This window comes from Triticum aestivum, chromosome 5B (genome assembly GCF_018294505.1).
Source record: "Triticum aestivum cultivar Chinese Spring chromosome 5B, IWGSC CS RefSeq v2.1, whole genome shotgun sequence".
NCBI classification, from domain to species: domain Eukaryota; kingdom Viridiplantae; phylum Streptophyta; class Magnoliopsida; order Poales; family Poaceae; genus Triticum; species Triticum aestivum.
This window is the reverse complement of record NC_057807.1, coordinates 679,346,951-679,365,691: the sequence shown is the minus strand read 5'-3', so window position 1 is coordinate 679,365,691 and position 18,741 is coordinate 679,346,951. Positions and strand designations below refer to the sequence as shown.

General features: G+C 49.3%; 1 protein-coding gene across 1 annotated transcript; it reads left to right on the top strand.

Annotated features, from left to right (window-relative positions):
- The first annotated feature begins 1,132 nt into the window (after window positions 1-1,132).
- LOC123117611 (uncharacterized) lies at window positions 1,133-1,936 on the top strand. The gene is made up of 2 exons (XM_044538331.1): window positions 1,133-1,416; window positions 1,527-1,936. Exons 1-2 carry the CDS (start codon window positions 1,177-1,179, stop codon window positions 1,704-1,706), a joined length of 420 nt encoding a protein of 139 aa, XP_044394266.1. The 5' UTR covers window positions 1,133-1,176; the 3' UTR covers window positions 1,707-1,936.
- The last annotated feature ends 16,805 nt before the right edge of the window (window positions 1,937-18,741 follow it).

The following is an 18,741-nucleotide window of genomic DNA, read 5'->3' as shown; positions in this document are numbered from 1 at the left end:
GCTTATTTTTAACGACTTATTACAACTCAGAAATAAAAAGAAAAAAATATAGCAGAAAAGAAAAAAATTATATAAAAAACTACTCAGAAATGAGCATAGATGCGCTTATAGAGAAAATTCAACCTAAATTCATAATAAATTTCTACTAACTTCAGAGAAATTCAGTATGAATTTAGGTTAAATTCCCTGTATAAGGGGATCTATTTTCATTTTGAGAGGAGCTCAACAAGGCAGGAAGGAAGGGGCTTATAAACCGGTCTGAGCCCCCTTTGGTTGGCGAGGTGGGACTAAACTCTGGCCGCAACGAGGACCAACCGTTTAGTTCCGGTTGCTGGCCTGAACCGAGACTAATGGGCAGCCTTTGGTCCCAGTTCATGCCTCCAACCGGGACCAATAGTGGTGGGCCAGGAGCGAGGACCATTGGTCCCGGTTCGTTCCTCCAACCGGGACCAAAAGATCCAGACGAACCGGGACCAATGGCCCACGCCCGGCCGGCCCCCGGGGCTCACGAACCGGGTCCAATGCCCCATTGGTCCAGGTTCTGGACTGAACCGGGACTAATGGGCTGGCCCTGCCTGGACCATTGCCCCCTTTTCTACTAGTGTCATCAGAGCCCCTCACCTCAACATCATCCATGTTGCAATCTTCGGCGTTCGATTGTAGCATGGTGCGTGAGCGGTGGCCGCCTTTCAACACCAGCGACGTCTGCGCCAGGGTCTGCAGCACTAGTGGCTATGTGCCTTGCAGCCCCAACATCGCCCCCCTCATATTAGTGGTTACACCAATCACCATCGCCAAACAGCAGCAGCAAGTCAGAGGACATCAGGGATGAGAGAGAGAGAGAGAGAGAGAGAGAGATATTTGGCGCGCGCGGAAGAAGAACAAAGGGTTTCGACCTGACGGTCACGAAGGCGGCCGATGCATCCAAAAGTTCAATCGGTTGTTTTGGAGCGGTTTTCTAAGGAAAAAACGGCGAGTTGGCGGTTTGATGAGTTGGTTCTGGTCCATTAGTGAAGCCACGATTGTTGGCTGCAAATGGCCTAGCTGCTACGATCTCCAGGTTTGAGAAAAGAGTCGCACGATTCCACAACTCCTTTCCTCAGGGAGACGGACTGTTCGATATAATCGACTCGCACAACACAGGCCCAAACCCACGGAGCTCGTTGCGTTCCAAGCATGGACCAACACGACGATCGCCGCGTCGTGAGCATCCAACTCGGATGCACCGGTGACCCTAGCGGAGCAGATCGGCCCTCCGCCGTCGTTGCCAGGTCATCCGACGGCTGCGGCGATCCTTCAGTCGTCGTCCCCGCCTCATCGCCGGCCGCCGTCTCAGAGGAGCGCTGGTACCACGGGGACGCGGCGCCCTACACCCACGACGAGGAGCGGAGAGCAGGGCCGCGTTACCTCCTATGGGTGAGCGAGCGCATGCATGCATGCACCGGCTGCTAATCTTTTCAACGTGATCTGTTTCGTGTTTGCTATTACTTTCATCTAAAATTCCCGACGTTTTGTTCTGCGTGCAGATCTGGTTCGTGCTTCTCTACGGCGCAGGTATTGGCTTCGGATGGTTCTTCGGCTATATTATCGCTATGGGGATGAAGGGCACAGCGATGAAAGTGCTTGGATACGCGCTCGGCATGTGTGTCACGCTGCCGGTGGTTAGCCTCCTCTGGTGCCCTTCCGCCTGCGACCGTGATGGTTGAACTTTGACGCTGGTCTGGAGTCATGCATCCAGGACGTGCTAGCTCGTTGCAAGGGATGTACTATCCACTTTCGCATACAGGGGGAATATATCCACTTTCTTATTCGTTTCCCTTTGTATTATCATGTTAGTTTGTGTAGCATTTAAGCCATGCCTCTAACTGTTAGGCTTTATTTGTCAACTCCAAAATGCGATAGCAGATGCAGATGAACTGAGTTGGCTATTCTTGAATTACAAGTTCTTGGCAGATTTTAAATTCAAAGACCACTCGGAGTGATTACCCACCCTAAACAGGAGGCGGTAAACAATTGACCACCAAAATATTACGTTGTACTAGAAAATATATTCACCACAATGGCTAGAACAATGGTCTTTGACTGCTCATGTCGCTTGGGATCATAAGCATCTGGAGTCGCCTCCTCCGTCTCCTTCCCAAGGAAGAACTTAATTGTGGCTACTCTACCTCCCGCCGGCGTCGCTGTTGGTGCGTCTCATCTCCAGCGGCCGGAGAGCCATGGAGTTGTGGTGGCCCCTGGTCCTTGCTTACGGGAGGGCTCTTCCTTTGTTTTTAGGTGTTTTTATATATCAGTTTGTTTAATTAGAGTTTGTGTCCTGCTAAGGAAGACGAGGCGGTGATGGTTCCCTAAAGATGGAATAAGGTTCTTCCCATCTGGCCCCCATTCCGGTGATACTCTAGTGTCGTTGGAGGACGTGTGGAGGTGTGTCTCCGACGGATCTCGCGGGATTCGGTCGGTGTTGTTCTTCGGTGGACCCGGTTAGGTCCACTCTTTGTTTGTGTGTGTACATTGGATATTTTCGATCTACACTTCTCTTCATCAGCGAAGATTGTTGTTCCGGTGCACTCATCCTTTGGGGTCTTAGCACGCCGACTCCCGACTGTCTATACAATAATTTTGGCCCAACACCATTAAGGAGGGATGATGATGACGATGCGCCTTCGGCTCGCCCTAGTGTTTGTAGTCGTCGCTAAGTGGTCTATGGACGTGGATGTAATTTCTATCCCTCGCAAAGAAAGGATGTAATTTTTATTATTTTTGTGTTCTTTGTCCTGTCATGACATGATAAATAGTAGAAACAAAATATATTCACCACATTCATCACTAACTAGTCATCATAAGTTCTCTAGAAAAACTAGTCATCAAAAGTTAGGAGACATCAGACACACGACAAATCAACCCCAATTGACAGTTTGACATCATGAACCGGGTTGGGTGCTTTCTGTTTTTCGAGAAGAGGTTGGATGCCTTGTCAGCGCCGGAGAGAAGAAAGATTTTTTTTTGAGACATTCGGAGAGAGAGAAGAAAGATGCAGATATCGTTGCTTCGTGGGCCGTGGTATCCAAAACTGGGCCGGGCCGAGCCGAGTGACAGTTGGGTTTCTTCTGTCCACGGCGTCGAGGAGATGTTCACTTTTTCTTTCCTGATGGAAGTGCGACCGAGACATCGCCTCAGGCGCTCGCCGCCGTCGCCGCATGGGGCACTCCCGGTGTTTGATCTTGACGACGATGACCGCATCAGCGCCCTCCACGACGACATGCTCCTGCTGGTACTCGTGCGCCTGCGCTGCGCTCGCATGGCAGCGCGCACCAGCGTCGTCTCGCGCCGGTGGCGCGGCCTCTGGGCCCGCCTCCCCGATCTCACCTTCCGCTAAGTCCTGCCCGGAGGGATCGAAGCGGCGCTCTCCCGCGTCGTGCTCCCCGCAGCAGTTTCTCTTCTCGACATCCGTTTCCCAAATTTTCCGTCAACGGCGTGGGGAAAGGCCGACGACGTCCGCGCCAAGTCGCTGCTGCGCGCCGCCGCGCGGCTCTCGCCGGAGGAGCTCGTCTTCACCCTTGCGTGGTCTACTGCGGCAAAGCCAGGCCGTCCGGTTGAAATCGCCATGCCGTGCTTCAGGAGGACCAAATCGATCGAACTGGACACGAATTTCCTCCGCGTGAAATCGCCGCCGGCCGGCCAACTCCCCATGCTCGAGAGGTTGTCTCTCTCTGGCCACATTGTCGACCTTGGCACCATGCTCAGCCGCTGCCCACGCCTACGTGTGCTCAGCGTCACCTTTCGTGGCACAGATCCAGATTCGCTCGAAGAGGCGCTCGCTTCTCTTGAAGCCGCAGCGGCGCTCGGCCTTACAGTGTCCCTGCTCCACATCCGCTACATTACTACTGATTTCAGATACATTGTTGGGGCTGCTCGCTTCGCCTCCCTTCTCGGTGCCATGGCAAGGGTCTCCCACCAGGAGCTCGTCCTCACCGACGGCTACCACAAATCTTATGATATTGATCTGCCTTGCTTCCGGCACACTAGGGCAATCCAGATGAGCTTGTACACCGTCCGCTTCACACAGCTACCGGCGGATCAATTCCCTGCGCTCGAGGGGGTATCCCTCGAGGGTTGCACCATCCCCGACCTTGCCACATTAGTCACCCACTGCCCCCGCCTGCGCGTTCTCAAGGCGACCACAGATGATCATATATACAACGTCACAGTCCACTCGACGTCGCTACAGGAGCTTTACCTTGATGCCGCTAAAGACAGAGAATGCCGGAGCATTGACATTGTAACTCCGTTGCTTAAACGGCTGAACCTGGATGTCAAGGCCGACATGGACCTCAGCATGTCTATCTTGACGCCAATGGTGGAGAAGGTCTCGTTGACGCGCTCATATACACAGTCGCCTCTTTTATTTGGTTGTTGGTCGCTCAAGAGCATGAGGTTAGAGACCCTAGAGGGCTACAAATACTACAAAGATGGGGGGCTCAGCAACATCAATTACCACGAAGTCATGTGTTCGCCGCCCCCTTGCATTTGTTCCCTGATCTTGAGCATATTTGCTCATGTACGCCTCTTGTCTATCCTCTCACTTAGTCCACTAGATTTATCGGCTATATTTGCATACCTGAAGATGTGTGTTAATTCTTGGCATGATACCATCATGCTTAATGATTATTTTATTTTGCACAATAGTTTTTATTCGGGCGCAGTGCCGGTGAATTTTGCGCATGAGATGAAGAAACTTCTGATTACCAACTTTTCTGCATTGGAGGTATATCTCAGCACAAAGGGGCATGTTCTTGGAGCATTGATGTCGTGTCTCCTTGGGATGCACCACATTCGAACTGCTATACAGAGGCTTACCGTTATCCTACCAGGGTGGTGCCGGGTAATTCTCCATGCTGCTTATATATCTTACACATGTACTACTTGTTGAATATACATTATAACGTTTTTTATGTTCTAGGTTCCACAAACATCAAAATGTCTTGAAAATTGTCTTTGTAACGAGCCCAAGAACTGGAGGAGCCAAAGTATCTCCTTGACTCATCTTGAAGAAGTAGAAATCAATGACTTAAGCGGAGGGGATAGTGAGATCGATTTAATGACAATGATATTCAGATGGGCGCCCATGCTTAAAACAATGACCACCAGGCTGGCGTATGGCATTAAACAAAGTGTCACTGAAGGTTGGGTCATGAATATCAGCAATATATGTTTGGTGTATCCTTCCGTTGATTGCTTTATTTATCCCAGCTATATGGTGAATTGGTTTGGCGTACGCCCATAAAATTACCATGCTCCTAGATGCAAGGTGGTCGTTGCAGAGTGGTTATCGGGCATGATGATTAATTAAAATCAATTTGGGCTTTTGCTTTCAGACAAGAAATGCTCCTTGATGCAACAAGAATATTTTCTGTTAGGAGGATGCAAGCTGTCTACTGGGTCTCAACTCATGATTAATGTGGAACCTATTCCCTATAATATCCGGCATTCCCACTTAACTTTTTCCGTATGAGAGGTGCAACTATTTATCAATTCTATACTTGGTCACGTCTCATGCTATTTGGCTTGAAACAATATATAGTTTCCTTGGTATCTTATTAATTTTGCAGACCTGTAAGATGATTTCCATATATTGTGATGTTTTGATATTCCAATTATAAATTTCTTCTCTTACTTTGTTACCCTTGATAAATTTGTTTCAAGGTAGCATTACATGCATGCAAATACACAAGGAGTGTACTCAACAAGTGCACAACAGTGAGCCTTTTTGCTGGTGTAGGTCTTGGAAAAAAGCGTTTATTGACATTCAAGTATATATATTGCCGATATGAAAATATATGTTTACTCTTTTACTTCTTTGCTATACTCTGGTACCTTTTTTCATTTAGAGGAGAGACAGCGTTTTTTAGGAGTATCAGCTTATAAAGGCGTCAGTGGTACGAGAATACATTGCTACTATTTGTTAGCTCTATGCAGGATTTTCCGTGGTAAAGTATGCTTTTCAGAAACGAGTAATTAGGTTGACGTTTGTGGGGAGATTAGAGCATGGGAGCATGTGACTTGCGAGAGCACCTTGTTTTTTTTAAGGCAGCTCGCGAAGCTTTATTCAACTTGTCACAATGCTTAAAAGGATGTATAAAGGATCATAGGGCTGGCCTAAGCAAACATGATGGCCAACCTCAAGAGAAAGTGCATGATATTCTCCCAACGTTTTTCTTTTGAGAAAACGACCTGAGCTCAAGAGAAAGTGGATGAATGTGGTTTGGGGAGCGAAGGTGCAGTTACGTGGGAGATGGTGTGGGCGTGAGAGATGTTTTTGTGTGGGACTGGGTGTCGGTTGCATACGTGGCAGCGGCCAGGACACCCACAAATCCCCTGGTTTGCGTCCGGTTTGCAGGAAAAGGGACAAGCAGACGCATCCGCAGACAAATGTGAGTTCATGTTGGATGGAAAACTACATCCGGACTCCGGACACATCAGTCCGGCCATTTTGAAGGTCTGCGTTGGGGATGCCCTTCCTCCTCAAAACTTCCAGCAGCCCGCCGAACTCTACCTAAACCTTCTCTCTCCTTCCTTGCACCTGAAATAATGGCACAACCGTCGATGCTCTACCTGATCCATTGTTGCCCCTGTTGGGCCGACCTATTCACCAACATGACTGATATAAAGAGATAGCTTTCTACAACTTTGGCTAACCTCGGTTGCTTATTTTCTAGGAGAAGCCTAAGGCTAATTGTGTACCTGGGAGGGGGCTAGATTTGGGGGAGGGGCTGGGGCGGTCATCCGCTTGTCCCTCAGGCTCGGTCTGTGCGCATGCCACCCGGCAAAGGGTGCTAGCTTCACGGCAGGGTTTATTTTGTTCCTTCTCCGAAAAAAGTTGCAGGGTTTCGCCTTTACGTGTATTGGATATGAAATTGCGATCTGGACGTCGCAGCTGCTGCTCATCGCCGCGGCCACACGAACCTCTCGCTCCCGGGCCATGGATCTCATTAGCGCCCTCCTGGACGGGATGCTTCTCCTGATCCTCACACGTCTACATTGTGTCCGCCCCGCCGTGCATACCCGCCTCCTCTCTTATCAATGGCGCGGCCTCTGGACTGGTCTCACAGATCTCACCTTCGACAATCTCAGAGCCTGCCAGGATCCAAGCTATACTCGTCCACTTCGCTGCTTCCACAACTACGGCCATGTCCATGCTAGACATGGGTCTTCAAACGAGCTAAAGTGCCGACCTTGCCAGCCCGTTGCCGCGCGGGTCTCGTCGAGGGAGCTAGTCTTCACCTCCTCTTCGGTAACATGTATGAGTTTGAGTGGGGAGACTGCATCAAGCTGCCCTGTTTCAACTGCACCACCTCCATCGAGCTGGAACCACGTGTCTTTAGTGTCGATGTCGCACCGTCATTTGCTGGTGGTGAGTTGACCTCTCTCCACAGGTTATCCCTTGCTGGCCACATCATAAATCTTGGCATATTGCTCAGCCGCTGCCCCCATCTGCACATGCTCAGTCTCAACTCCCTGGGCAAGCACGCCATCTCCATCATTCTGCCGCCGAACAGCGTGTTCCCCATGCTTGATAGTCTGTCCCTCGTCAGAGAAATCGACAGCCTTGGTTCTTTGCTCAACCTCTGCCAGCGCATGCGCGTGCTCAGTATGATTTACCTCGAGTCGCAGCAGCTCACGCAGCCTCCAACAGGAAAGTTCCTCGCACTCGAGAGGTTGTCCCTTCCGGTAACATCGCCAACCCTAGCAAGTTGCTTCAACGATGCCCATGCCTACGCGTGCTTACTGTCACTTTCAGCAGGATGGCGCTTGCTTCGCTCGGATCGGCGCTCGCCACGCTAGAAGAGGCGGCACCGGTTGGCCTCACGTTGTCCCTCCTTGGCATCAATATTCCTTTGAGAGACCGCATTGCCGCAGCTTGCTTCACCTCTCTTCTCTGCACCACGGCGAGGCTATCACCGCAGGACCTCGTTGTGACTGATGACTTTGAGGGATATGATTTCAATACGATGTACAGTGCAGACGGTGTCATCAATGCAGCCATTCCCCGCTTCCCCCATGCCACGTCGTTTGAGATGGATTTGCAAATCGTATGCTTCACATCACTGTCGGCGACAGGCGAGTTCCTGGCGCTCGAGAGGTTGACCCTACTAGGGCGCTGCAGTACCATCGACATTGGCACCTTGGTCACCCACTGCCCACGCCTACGTGTGCTAGAGATCGACTTAGCTAGGGTCAACATCACGGTCCACTCGGCACCGCTGCAGAAACTTAAGGTGTATATAGATAACCATATGGAATGCCATGACATTAACACTATAACTCCCATGCTTAAGCAACTGCAGATGGTCGTCGGTGCCAGCATGGACACCCGTGTGTCCATCTCGGCGCAAGTGCTAGAGAAGGTCAAGTGGCAGCGCTGGTAAACAGAGTTTCATCTTGCATTTGGTTCACGGCGTCTACGGAACATGAGCGTGGAGACAATAGAGAAGAGCGGCATAGACAACGGGGAACATGTGCTTCACTTGCACACGTATGCCGGAGTACGTATCGTGCCTTATGTCCTGCTGAAACTATTGTAAGATTTATACTTCAGATTTATCATTCCGATGGCGAGTTGAACTTTGCACAAGAGATGGAGAAACTTCATGTCACCAAATTATCTGCGTTGCAACTTAAATTTGAATGGGCATACCACGGTTATGGAGCACTTGTGTTACGAGTCCTTCAAATGCATCGGGTTTGCACCGCTACAAAAAAGCTTATGGTCGTCCTTGGCATGACACAGAAGGTAATTCATAACCATGCTTATAGATTTTTCATACATACAATTTCTCAAGGCGGTTGTTAGATAAGGTCTTAACCAAGAAGCTAGCACGGAGTAATTAATTAATGCATTGACATGCTCATCATTTGTTTTAGGCAAGAAAAGGATGCCATGAAAATTCTCCTTGTCATAAGCCCAAGAATTGGAGAAGCCAAAGTGTCTTCTATGCATGTCTTGAAGAAGTGGAAATCATTGGCTTCACTGGAGAGGATCATGAGCATGATTTCTTAACAATGATATTCAAATGCTCGCTGATGCTTAAAAAAATGACTGTTACACTGGCACACACAATTCGAGGTTGCTCCACAAAATTGTCCGACATTTTCTCGGCGTATCCTTCCGTGAATTGCAATGGACATTTCAGCTCCGGTGAATTATTTCCGCATGTATCTGGTTGGCATGCTCCTTGATACAACGAAATTGTTTTCTGTGAGGAGATGCAACAATATGTGTTATCCTTACATTTTTTTTCTTCTTCTTCTTTTCCTTTGATATGTGCTACCTTGATCCTGTCTTTATTGTATGATGATTGATATGTATTGATGGATCATGATACTTATGTTGTTACCTTCCTTTGTTGTGGCGTGTGTAAGCCAACTTAACGCATTCTCATCTCTTCAGGTTATGTTGTATTTGTTGTGTTGTCCACCTTGTTACCGACATGTGACACTAGTTGGGGTGTCTCTCGTATGTGTTCCTATCATTAACGAGGCTTGTGGAGTCTTCGTTCGGGCTAGGACCACATGTTGGGCGTTATACATAGTTTCTTAAGTATGCATGCTGGGAAAGCATCTGTTGTTTTTATTTTATTTTATTTTATTTTGATTAGCCCTATAACAAATCAGATACATAAATGATATCCCACATATATTTTTTAGAGTGCCGAACTCAGTAAAAGAGCCATGTGGTGAGTGTCTAGGCGAACTCTTTGACGAGATGTGTACCAAGGATCTCAGCAATAAAGAGAACCTGGAATTATGTTGGGCATACCTTTGCCGAGCACGGCACTCGGTGAAGGTGAAGAACACGGCAAAAAGTTTTCTGAAATAAGTAGAATGTACTCGGCAGATATTTTGACCCTTTGTCGTGTGCCAGAATATGAATCTCAGTGAAGCTAGCACAACACGCGTCGGCCACCCATAATAGACATTTCGCCGAGTACAAGGCTGACTATCTCTGGCAAATATCACATGACACATGTCGGTCCCTCATGCAGTTTTTTCCAAGAATCTTTGTGTCAGGTCTCGGCGAAGATGATGTCTAGGTAAACAATGGATGCTATGTGCCTCGCTCCTGGATGTCCAAGTTCACTGATTCCCTACACCAGGCTCTCGCTAAAGGGGATTGGCACGTGGCAGCCGTCGTCTCCGGCCGGCTTGTCAAGTGCCTTTTTTGTGCCGAGTACCCCACCTAGGTCTTGGCAAACGGTTTGCCGAGTCCCCAATGATGGCTCTTCACAAAGTACGATTTCCTGAAGGGTTCGGGCCTTGTACGCTTAGCCGAGAACTACACTCGACAAACTCGTTGCTGAGTGGGAATCGACCTTCGCCGAGTTTTCTGGGCACTTGGGAAATTCGGAAATTACAGTAGTGTACATGTCTGATATGCCGACAATTAGATTCATTTATGTTCTATCTTCCATCCATTTCTCCATCGTTGTTCCGCAAGGAACGCCCAGACAGAGAAAAGGGAAGAGTAGCAACCATCACCGATGAAGAAAATTGTAGATCAGAAGGATTAAACCTGTAAACACGTAGACGAAGACGAACGAAGACCGGATCCAAATAGATCCACCGAAGACCAGCACCGTTCGAATCCCGCAATATCCACCGGAGACAAACCTCCACACGCCCTCCGATGATGCTAGACGCACCATTGGGACTGGGATAGAACGTGGGAGACATTATTCCTATTGAGGGACATCGCCGCCGCCACATAGCCCCAACCAAGATGCTGACTCTAATAAGAACGAGAACGGGGTCCCTCCCGCCAGTGAGGGGCCGAGATCCTCCGCGCCTCCATGGCCTAGAGGCCATCAGAGATGGGACGGACCAGCGGCGGCGCCGATGGGAGGAGAAGAGCTTTTTCTATGGAGGAGGAAAGAGATCTTGTGGATGATAGAATAGTATCCTCCCCAACATGATAATTATTTGAATGCACACAGTGCTAGGTCTAGGTTTGTCGCACTCTCTATTTCGTTCTCCAGAAGGTGTATAGTGTCATCAACATACGAAAATTGAGAGGCCGCCATCCACTAAATGTTGCGTAACCCCTAAGATGACCGTCTTCCTTAGCTCGCTCCATGGATATGGCCAACATATCCACCACAATATTAAACAAGAGTAGGGATATAGGATCATCTAGAAGCAAACCCTTATGCATCTGAAAATATTTCCAAATGTTAGCAGTCACTCTCATGCTAATGCTACCCCCTTTGATAGAATCATTAATCCACCTACACCAAATCCATGAAAGACATTTGATACACATAGTTTGTTTGACAGAATCCCAATTGACTTTGTAATATGGCTTCTCAAAGGCAATCATAAATATCACCAATTATTTTGTATGCATTTCATGAATATATACTTTCATAGAGAATGACCACCCCTTTTATAATTTTCCTACCCAGCATAAATATCATTTGAGTAGGTTGGATGATCCTCTCAGTGACCAACACAACCTTATTCGTAGCTACCTTCATAAATTTTTTTAATCCGGCACTGAGAAAGGATATGTGTCACTATTGTTTAATGTACGTTGTGTTAGACCTCTCTGGTAGCAATGTGATAACTCCACAATTATGGCTGAAAAGAGGCAACAACACTCGATGAAAATAAGTTAACAGAACCATCACATCATCCTTAATAAATTCCCAAAACACGCGTTAGAACTCACTATGGAAGCCATATGAGCTAGTCGCTTTGTTTTGCTCCATTTGGAATTTGGAAGACCACTTCTTTAACTTCCTTTTCAATAAATAATGTGGAGATCAGTTCGTTTGTCTCGGATTACACTCGAGGGATATCATCTAGTTGACATTGTACCCCCAAAAGTTTTTATAATACTTCGTACATTTTTTATTTCGAACGTATGACCTTACCAATCATATGATAATGCCTAATATTTCCCTTCATGTAAATGTCTAAGTTTGAGAATCAGTCTCCTCGTGAAGAAGCTTGGCCAACAACCCGCTCGAAACTCGCGTAAGTGAAACTTCACGGTCATTTAAATGGACTATCTTAAATTTGTTTGCCCGCTAGTGTTTTTCCGTCCATCCTCTAAAAGACTGACGAGTTCTGCAAACTTTATTTCGCCAAATTTACATAGGGGTGTATCCTTGCTGCTCAACCCACCATATTTTGGTGCCATGTGAACAAACCCATCAAATAACCCACCATGTTTTTTTTAGGGCAGATAAAATATTTTTTAGAACAAAAACAAGAGGTTGCATTAGTTAAATCCGCTCTATAGGGTGGACGTGTTCTTTTAGGGATTGTAGGGTGGGAGTGTTGGGTACTTTGAGGGAAGGGTGGACGTGTTGTAACATAGATAATGGTTATTGGGAATCAACCTGTGGTTGTATGGTTAGAGAGACTGTGGTATCCCCAGCCCACCAGGGTTCAAGTCCTGGTGCTCGCATTTATTTCTGGATTTATTTCTGGATTTCCGGTGATGCGCACTCAGTGGGAGGAGACGTTCCCGTCGACGACGAGGTGCCTACGGTAACTTCGTACATTTCAAGATAATATGTCGGTCAGTATTTCGGAGGTGCTCATAGGGGTAGGGTGTGCGTGTGTGCGTTCATAGGGGGTGAGTGTATGCGCGTGTATATGAGCGCTTGCATCTCTGTTAAAAAACATAGATAATGGTTATCATGGGCTTATTTTGTGCAGGGTACATGCTGATTTTTATTTATTTATTTATTTATTTATTGAGGAGAAACATACGGAGTACATGCTGGATGAAATGCTCAGCTTTGGGCTATATATCATGGGCTGGGCTGGGTTCGAAATAAACGGCTCAGCTTTGGAGTCGGTTTTGTTCCTTTCTCTCTAAAACGAAGTGGCAGGGCCACGTTCACGTATGCCTCCCGGTTTGCCTAAAAAAAAGGTATCCCTGCCGATGGAATTGCGATCGGGGCGTCGCCTCCGGCGCTCGCCGCCGCATGGACCTCGTCCCCAGAACACGGATCTCATCAGCTCCCTCCCGGACGAGATGCTTCTCCTGATCCTCACACGCCTATGCTGTGTCCGCACCGCCGTGCAGACCGGCCTCCTCTCTCGCCGGTGGCGCGGTCTATGGACCGGTCTCGCAGATCTCACCTTCCGCGATCTGGAGACCGGGAGGATCGAAGCTATACTCGCCGCCCACTTCGCTGCTTCGACGTCGACGGTGTCCACCCTAGACATCTGCCTTGAAACGAGATACACTGCCGACCTTGCCAGCTCGTTGCTGCGCGCCGCCGCACGGGTCTCGCCGAGGGAGCTGGTCTTCACCTCTTCGGTCAACAGGTGTGAGTGGGGAGCCATCAAGCTACCCTGTTTCCACTGCACCACCTCGATCGAGCTGGAATCGCGGGTCTTCAGTATCGATGTCGCACCGCCGTTTGCTGGCGAGTTCACCTCGCTGGAGAGATTATCCCTCACCGGTTACATCATACATCTTGGCGCATTGCTCAGCCGCTGCCCGCGCCTGCGCGTGCTCAGCCTCAACTCTCCCGGCAAATACGACATGTCCATCACTGTGCCGCCAAAGAGTGTGTTCCCCACGCTCGATAGTTTGTTCCTCACTGGAGAAATTGACGGCCTTGGCAACTTGCTCAACCTCTGCCAGTGTCTGCGTGTGCTTAGCGTGACCTACCCCAACTCGCAGGAGCCCACACTACCGCCGGCAGGCGAGTTTCGGGCACTTGAGAAGTTGTCCCTCTCTGGCAACATCGCCGACCCTGGCACATTGCTTAACCGATGCCCATGCCTGCGCGTGCTTAGTGTCAACTTCCGCGGGATGGCGCTCGCTTCGCTCGAAGCGGCGCTCGCCACACTTGTAGACACGGCCCCAGTTGGCCTCACATTGTCCCTCCTCAGCATCAGCATTCCTTGGAGAGACTGCATTGATGATGATGCTTGCTTCAACTCTCTTCTCTGCACCACGGCGAGGCTGTCGCCGCAAGAGCTCGTCGTCATTGACAACTTTGAGGGATGTGATTTCAATATGAGGTATGGTGCAGACACATTAATGCGGACGTGCCCTGCTTTCGCCATGCCACGTCGATCGAGATGAATTTGGAAAAGGTATGCTTCACATCGCTGTCGATGGACGAGTTCCCGGTGCTCGAGAGGCTAACCCTACTAGGGTGCTGCAGTACCATCGATGTTGGCACCTTGGTCACCAGCTGCCCGCGCCTACGTGTTCTACGGCTAAAGTAGCTAGAGGCAACATCACATAATCCTTCTATGCATGAGTAGGTAATGCTTCGCTTGCGCCTGTATGCTGGAGGGCGTATCTTGTCTTATGTCCTGCTCAGATTACTCTCGGATTTAAAACTTCAGATTTTAGTTCATTCTATGCATAATATCCTACCCAATTTTATCATATAATCATTTGGATCGAGAGGTGAACTTTCCACAATAGATGAAGAAACTTCCTGTCACCAAATTATAGTACTTTGATAGTGAACGTACAGGGTCGAACAAATCTGATCTATTGGTTTACAGCAGGGTAGGTTAGGAATTGTGCACGAGTAGGATTGATCTTGTACTCGTTCCCAAACAAGTCCCTCGTCGACATGAGCGGCTTCCAAGCCGACATGGTGTTTTCGGTCAACGGCATCAGCTACTGGGCACACCTCCTGCGGGGCGTCACTTACTGCCTCTGCGACGCCCTCTTCGACGACGATGGTGACCACGACCCCGTGGTGAAGTTTGGCTTCTTTTCCCTGCCCGGAGAATTGCCTGGAGCGGATCACCACCGCCGCAACAGCCGGGTGGCACAGCCGAAAGCCTACCACAACATGGGAGTCGTCCGGGACTCCACCATCAAGTTTATTTCCATTGATGGCGCCCTCAAGGACCGCACCATAACAGTTTGGAGGTTGCTGGAGCAAGACATGGGCTGGAAGAAAGAGTATGAGCTCCATGTCAAGACACTCTGAGGACTTGATGGATTCGGCGACCTCCCAAAGGACATAACCCCTTTGCACCCCCTTCTTAGCATAGAGGATCCTGACATTGTCTACTTCGCACGCGATGAGTATCGCCAGAACCAAAGAAACCGGAAGTTTATCCCAACACAAGCACACTATTTGCTGGCCGTCAACCTGCAGGATAACAACATACGGGCCTCCATATGTCTTGTGGACTATTTTGGCAGCTCTCGTATCCCCAATCTTGTTTCTTGTTATTTTGGCCGGTATATCGGGCATGATCCCTATATCATGATGATGGAGACGATGAAGCAAATTTCTTTGGCTTCTTTAGACCCATTTGACTATTATGAAGGAGAGGTTGCAAAGAGGATGAGCAACGGCGGCGTCAGGGGCCAGGCAGGCAGGGCAGTGGCTAGGGGCGTTGCCAGGAAGCCCCATGGACTGTCTCACACTATAGCAACAATGTTGCATGGGCTGTGGTCTATTCCTGGCTCCACCATTGAGGATGAGGGAGAGGCCATGGAGTTGGCAAGAGATCTTGGGGAAGTGCATGGATGAACCCGGGTACATATGAATCCACTTCAGGAAACACATTTATAAATGCCAAAAAAATCTGAAAAAAAGATTGCACAGGTACATCTCCATGTTCTATGTGCGTGCATAAAGTTTGACGGAAAAATAACTTTTTATGGCATGTGCCAAAAAGACAATAAAAAATATCGTGAAACGCTATTTCTAAGCACTGAAATTTGTCTATATTTTTTTTGCGAAGACAAAACAAAAAGACTTTTTTTTCACAAAACTTTATGCCGCGCACACATATTTGGGAACATGTATGTGTGACATTTTGTTTTGAATTTTTTAACATTTTAAAACACATCTAAAATGTGTTTTTTTTAAAGTGAATTCTTATGTATCCAGGTTCAAGTTCAGGACGTGCCGACTCAGGGATCTTGAAACTAGAAAATGGGCCAGTCCTTCCAGCAAGTTACTACTTGCAGCCATCTGCCTTAGAACTTTATACATAATGATCCATAAGATCCAACTGTCGTGGAACTCTTTTTGTTGTAGTGATGGAGCATATATGTGGAACTGGATTTGTTTCATCCGTTCTCTTTAATGTTTTGAGAATTTTATATCCTTTTGTCAGTACTGAATTTTAATGTGATGTGGATTTTCCTAGCATAGATGAAATATAATCCATATACTTCAAAATAGTTCATCCCTACCAATTTTACTTTTCTTAACATGCAAACTACATAGGGCAGTGCTACGCGTCTGTCGGGTGATAAATCGATTAGATCGGCCGCCTCAGTAGCAATCGGATGCTACACGGAATAGCCGTCTGATCTACCATTCCAGCCAACTGAGGACCTTTGCAACACCTAGCTTGTTGCGCTCAGGGGCTTTGCAACAAGGACCATGTTGCAAAGGTCTGCTGAGACAGCACCGTTGCCCCACCATGGCCGGAGCGCCACGGTCATGGAGCGCCGCTGGCCGCCGGAGTCGCCGCGCCTCCTCCGACCCAGCACCTCGAGCAGCTGCCTCTATTCCTACACGATGGCGGCGAGCTCTCACAGTGGGCATTGCACGACGGCGACGAGCTCTCACACCGGGCACTCCTCTGGCGATTTCTGCAACTGAAGCTATGTTTCTGAAATATGTGTCGTGTTGCAATACTTGACCTCGTACGCTCTAACGCCGGGCACTCCTCCGACACCTTCTGCAACAGGGGTTACGTTTCCGAAACAAGAGCCCTGTTGCGGAAGAAAAAATATTCACAGTCGAACCATTTTTTATCTTTCTGAAACAAGACATCTGTTGCAGAAACCTTCTGAAAGTAGACTCTGTTGCTGAAAAAACTTTAGCATCGAACTTTTTTTTTCTGAAACAAGAGCTCTATTGCAAAAACCTTCTGAAACAATTCGCTTGTTGAAAAAAACTGGTTGCACGGGACTTTTGACCAGCATGAGCGCTCAATCAAATCGATCCTGCGGCTATGCAAGCGGCGGACGCTAGCGCATGCATCAGCCGGCTCAAGGATAGCGTTTTCCAACTATATATGCCACACCATGCCACACCATCGCGGGGGGGCTGGGTCCGGCGGGCTCTCTGGTGGCGAGGACGCGTGGATCTGGTAGCTGCCGTGCTGGGAGGCGGCGGTGCGGCCCCGAAGTGGTCGCGGCAGGCGCTCGGCTGTGCGCGGCCGATCTGGTGGTGGCGTGGGCTAGGTCGCACATGAGGCCCGGGCGCTAGCGTCGGCTGCAGGCGGCAGATGGGACTCCGGGCGACGGGCTCGGTCCAGGCTCCGGCGTGGCTTGGGCGTGAACGGCGTGCGGCGCTCGGCTCTTGGATGCGCGCGTGGGGTGCGGATCGACGACTGGGCGCGGCAGCGGCTGGCACGCGGAGGGCACAGTCACCGGCTGGGTGTGGTGGTTGTGCTCCTCTAGAGCGTGAGGTGCGCTGCAGGTGGAGATGCTGCTCGTCTGCTCTGCTGCTCCGTTCGTGTGGCTTCGTTCTGGATTTGGTGTGAGCTAGCTCCTCGATCTGGGCGCTGCACTTCGCGTTGCGGCTTTGGTGGTTGCGGTGGTGGTGGTCGCGGTGGTGCTGCGGTGGTGGACGGTGGCTACGGCCAGGGGGGCGGTGCGTGTCTGTTCATGGTGGATCATGGGATCCCGTGGCAGATTGAGGTCGGCCTCGGCAGGTGGTGATTGATGGGCGGCGGTCGGTGGCTGCAGGTGGTCATCTCCGGGAGAAATCCTTCCTTCGGTCTTCTTCAGAGCCGGCGCCGGCGGCGTCCGCGGGTGCCGTGATCTTTCTTGGAAGCGTCGTCGTGGAGATGTACTCTTCCTTCTCCACACGGCTTTCACTCCGGAGGGAAACCTGAAATCCGCTGGATCGGGCGATGGAGGCGTATCCGTGTCTTTCTCCTCCTTGGGGGCATCGTCTCGGAGCTGGCTACGACTAGGAGACTGGTGAATGACGGCATCTTCACCGTCAAGGGCGGTATCTTCGCCGCGTGGTTTGCTAAGGCGGGGCGTTGGTTTCTGTTTGGCAACGATGATGGCATCGAGTGAAGTTTGGGTCGCGGCGTGGTCTTCGGTAGTCGGTACTTCCCGGCGTGTCTGAGGTGCTCTTCCGTGGTTGCTGGTTGCTTTGAAGTCGGAGCTGCGTTGGAGAGTCCAGGTGGTGACGATGACAGGCATTTGGTGGTCGTTTGCGGGGGGCATGGTCGGCGCAAGTCCTGCATATTTCCCTTGTGTTGCTCGTCGTCAAAGTCGGAGCTGTCGGTTGCTTGCACGTGTGGCCATCTGTTGGCATGTGTCGTCGTGGCTTTTGTTCCATGTCGGTGGCCAGGTTGGCCGGTGGTGCCCATGTCATGTGGGTTGTGTTGTATCGGTTTTAGCCCAATTTTCCGTCAATTAACCAGGCAATTCTCTCCTTCTTAATCAATGAAAAAAAATTCTCTCCTTCTTAATTAATGAAAATGGCAAGTCTTTTGCCACGTTTCAAAAAAACAAAGTGTGATGTACGCCGTTATTGATATGTTACGTGTAGAGATTGATGACCGCTTTAGTGAAAGCAGCACAACCTTGCTTCTTGGGATGGCTTCTTTGGATCCTTCTGATTCGTTTGCTAATTTTGACAAAGAAAAAGTGTTAGCAATGGCTCGTTTGTATCCAGATGATTTTGGGAGTGAAAGCAAGATTGAAGATCTTAGTGTCCAACTTGATAACTTCCTTGAAAATGTTCGTGATGATTCAAG

Bases quoted from the DNA above. Each gene is read 5' to 3' on its own strand.
- LOC123117611 (XM_044538331.1), top strand. From the start codon at position 1,177: ATGGACCAACACGACGATCGCCGCGTCGTGAGCATCCAACTCGGATGC. The intron at 1,417-1,526 runs GTGAGCGAGCGC...TTCTGCGTGCAG, and splicing joins GGCCGCGTTACCTCCTATGG to ATCTGGTTCGTGCTTCTCTA.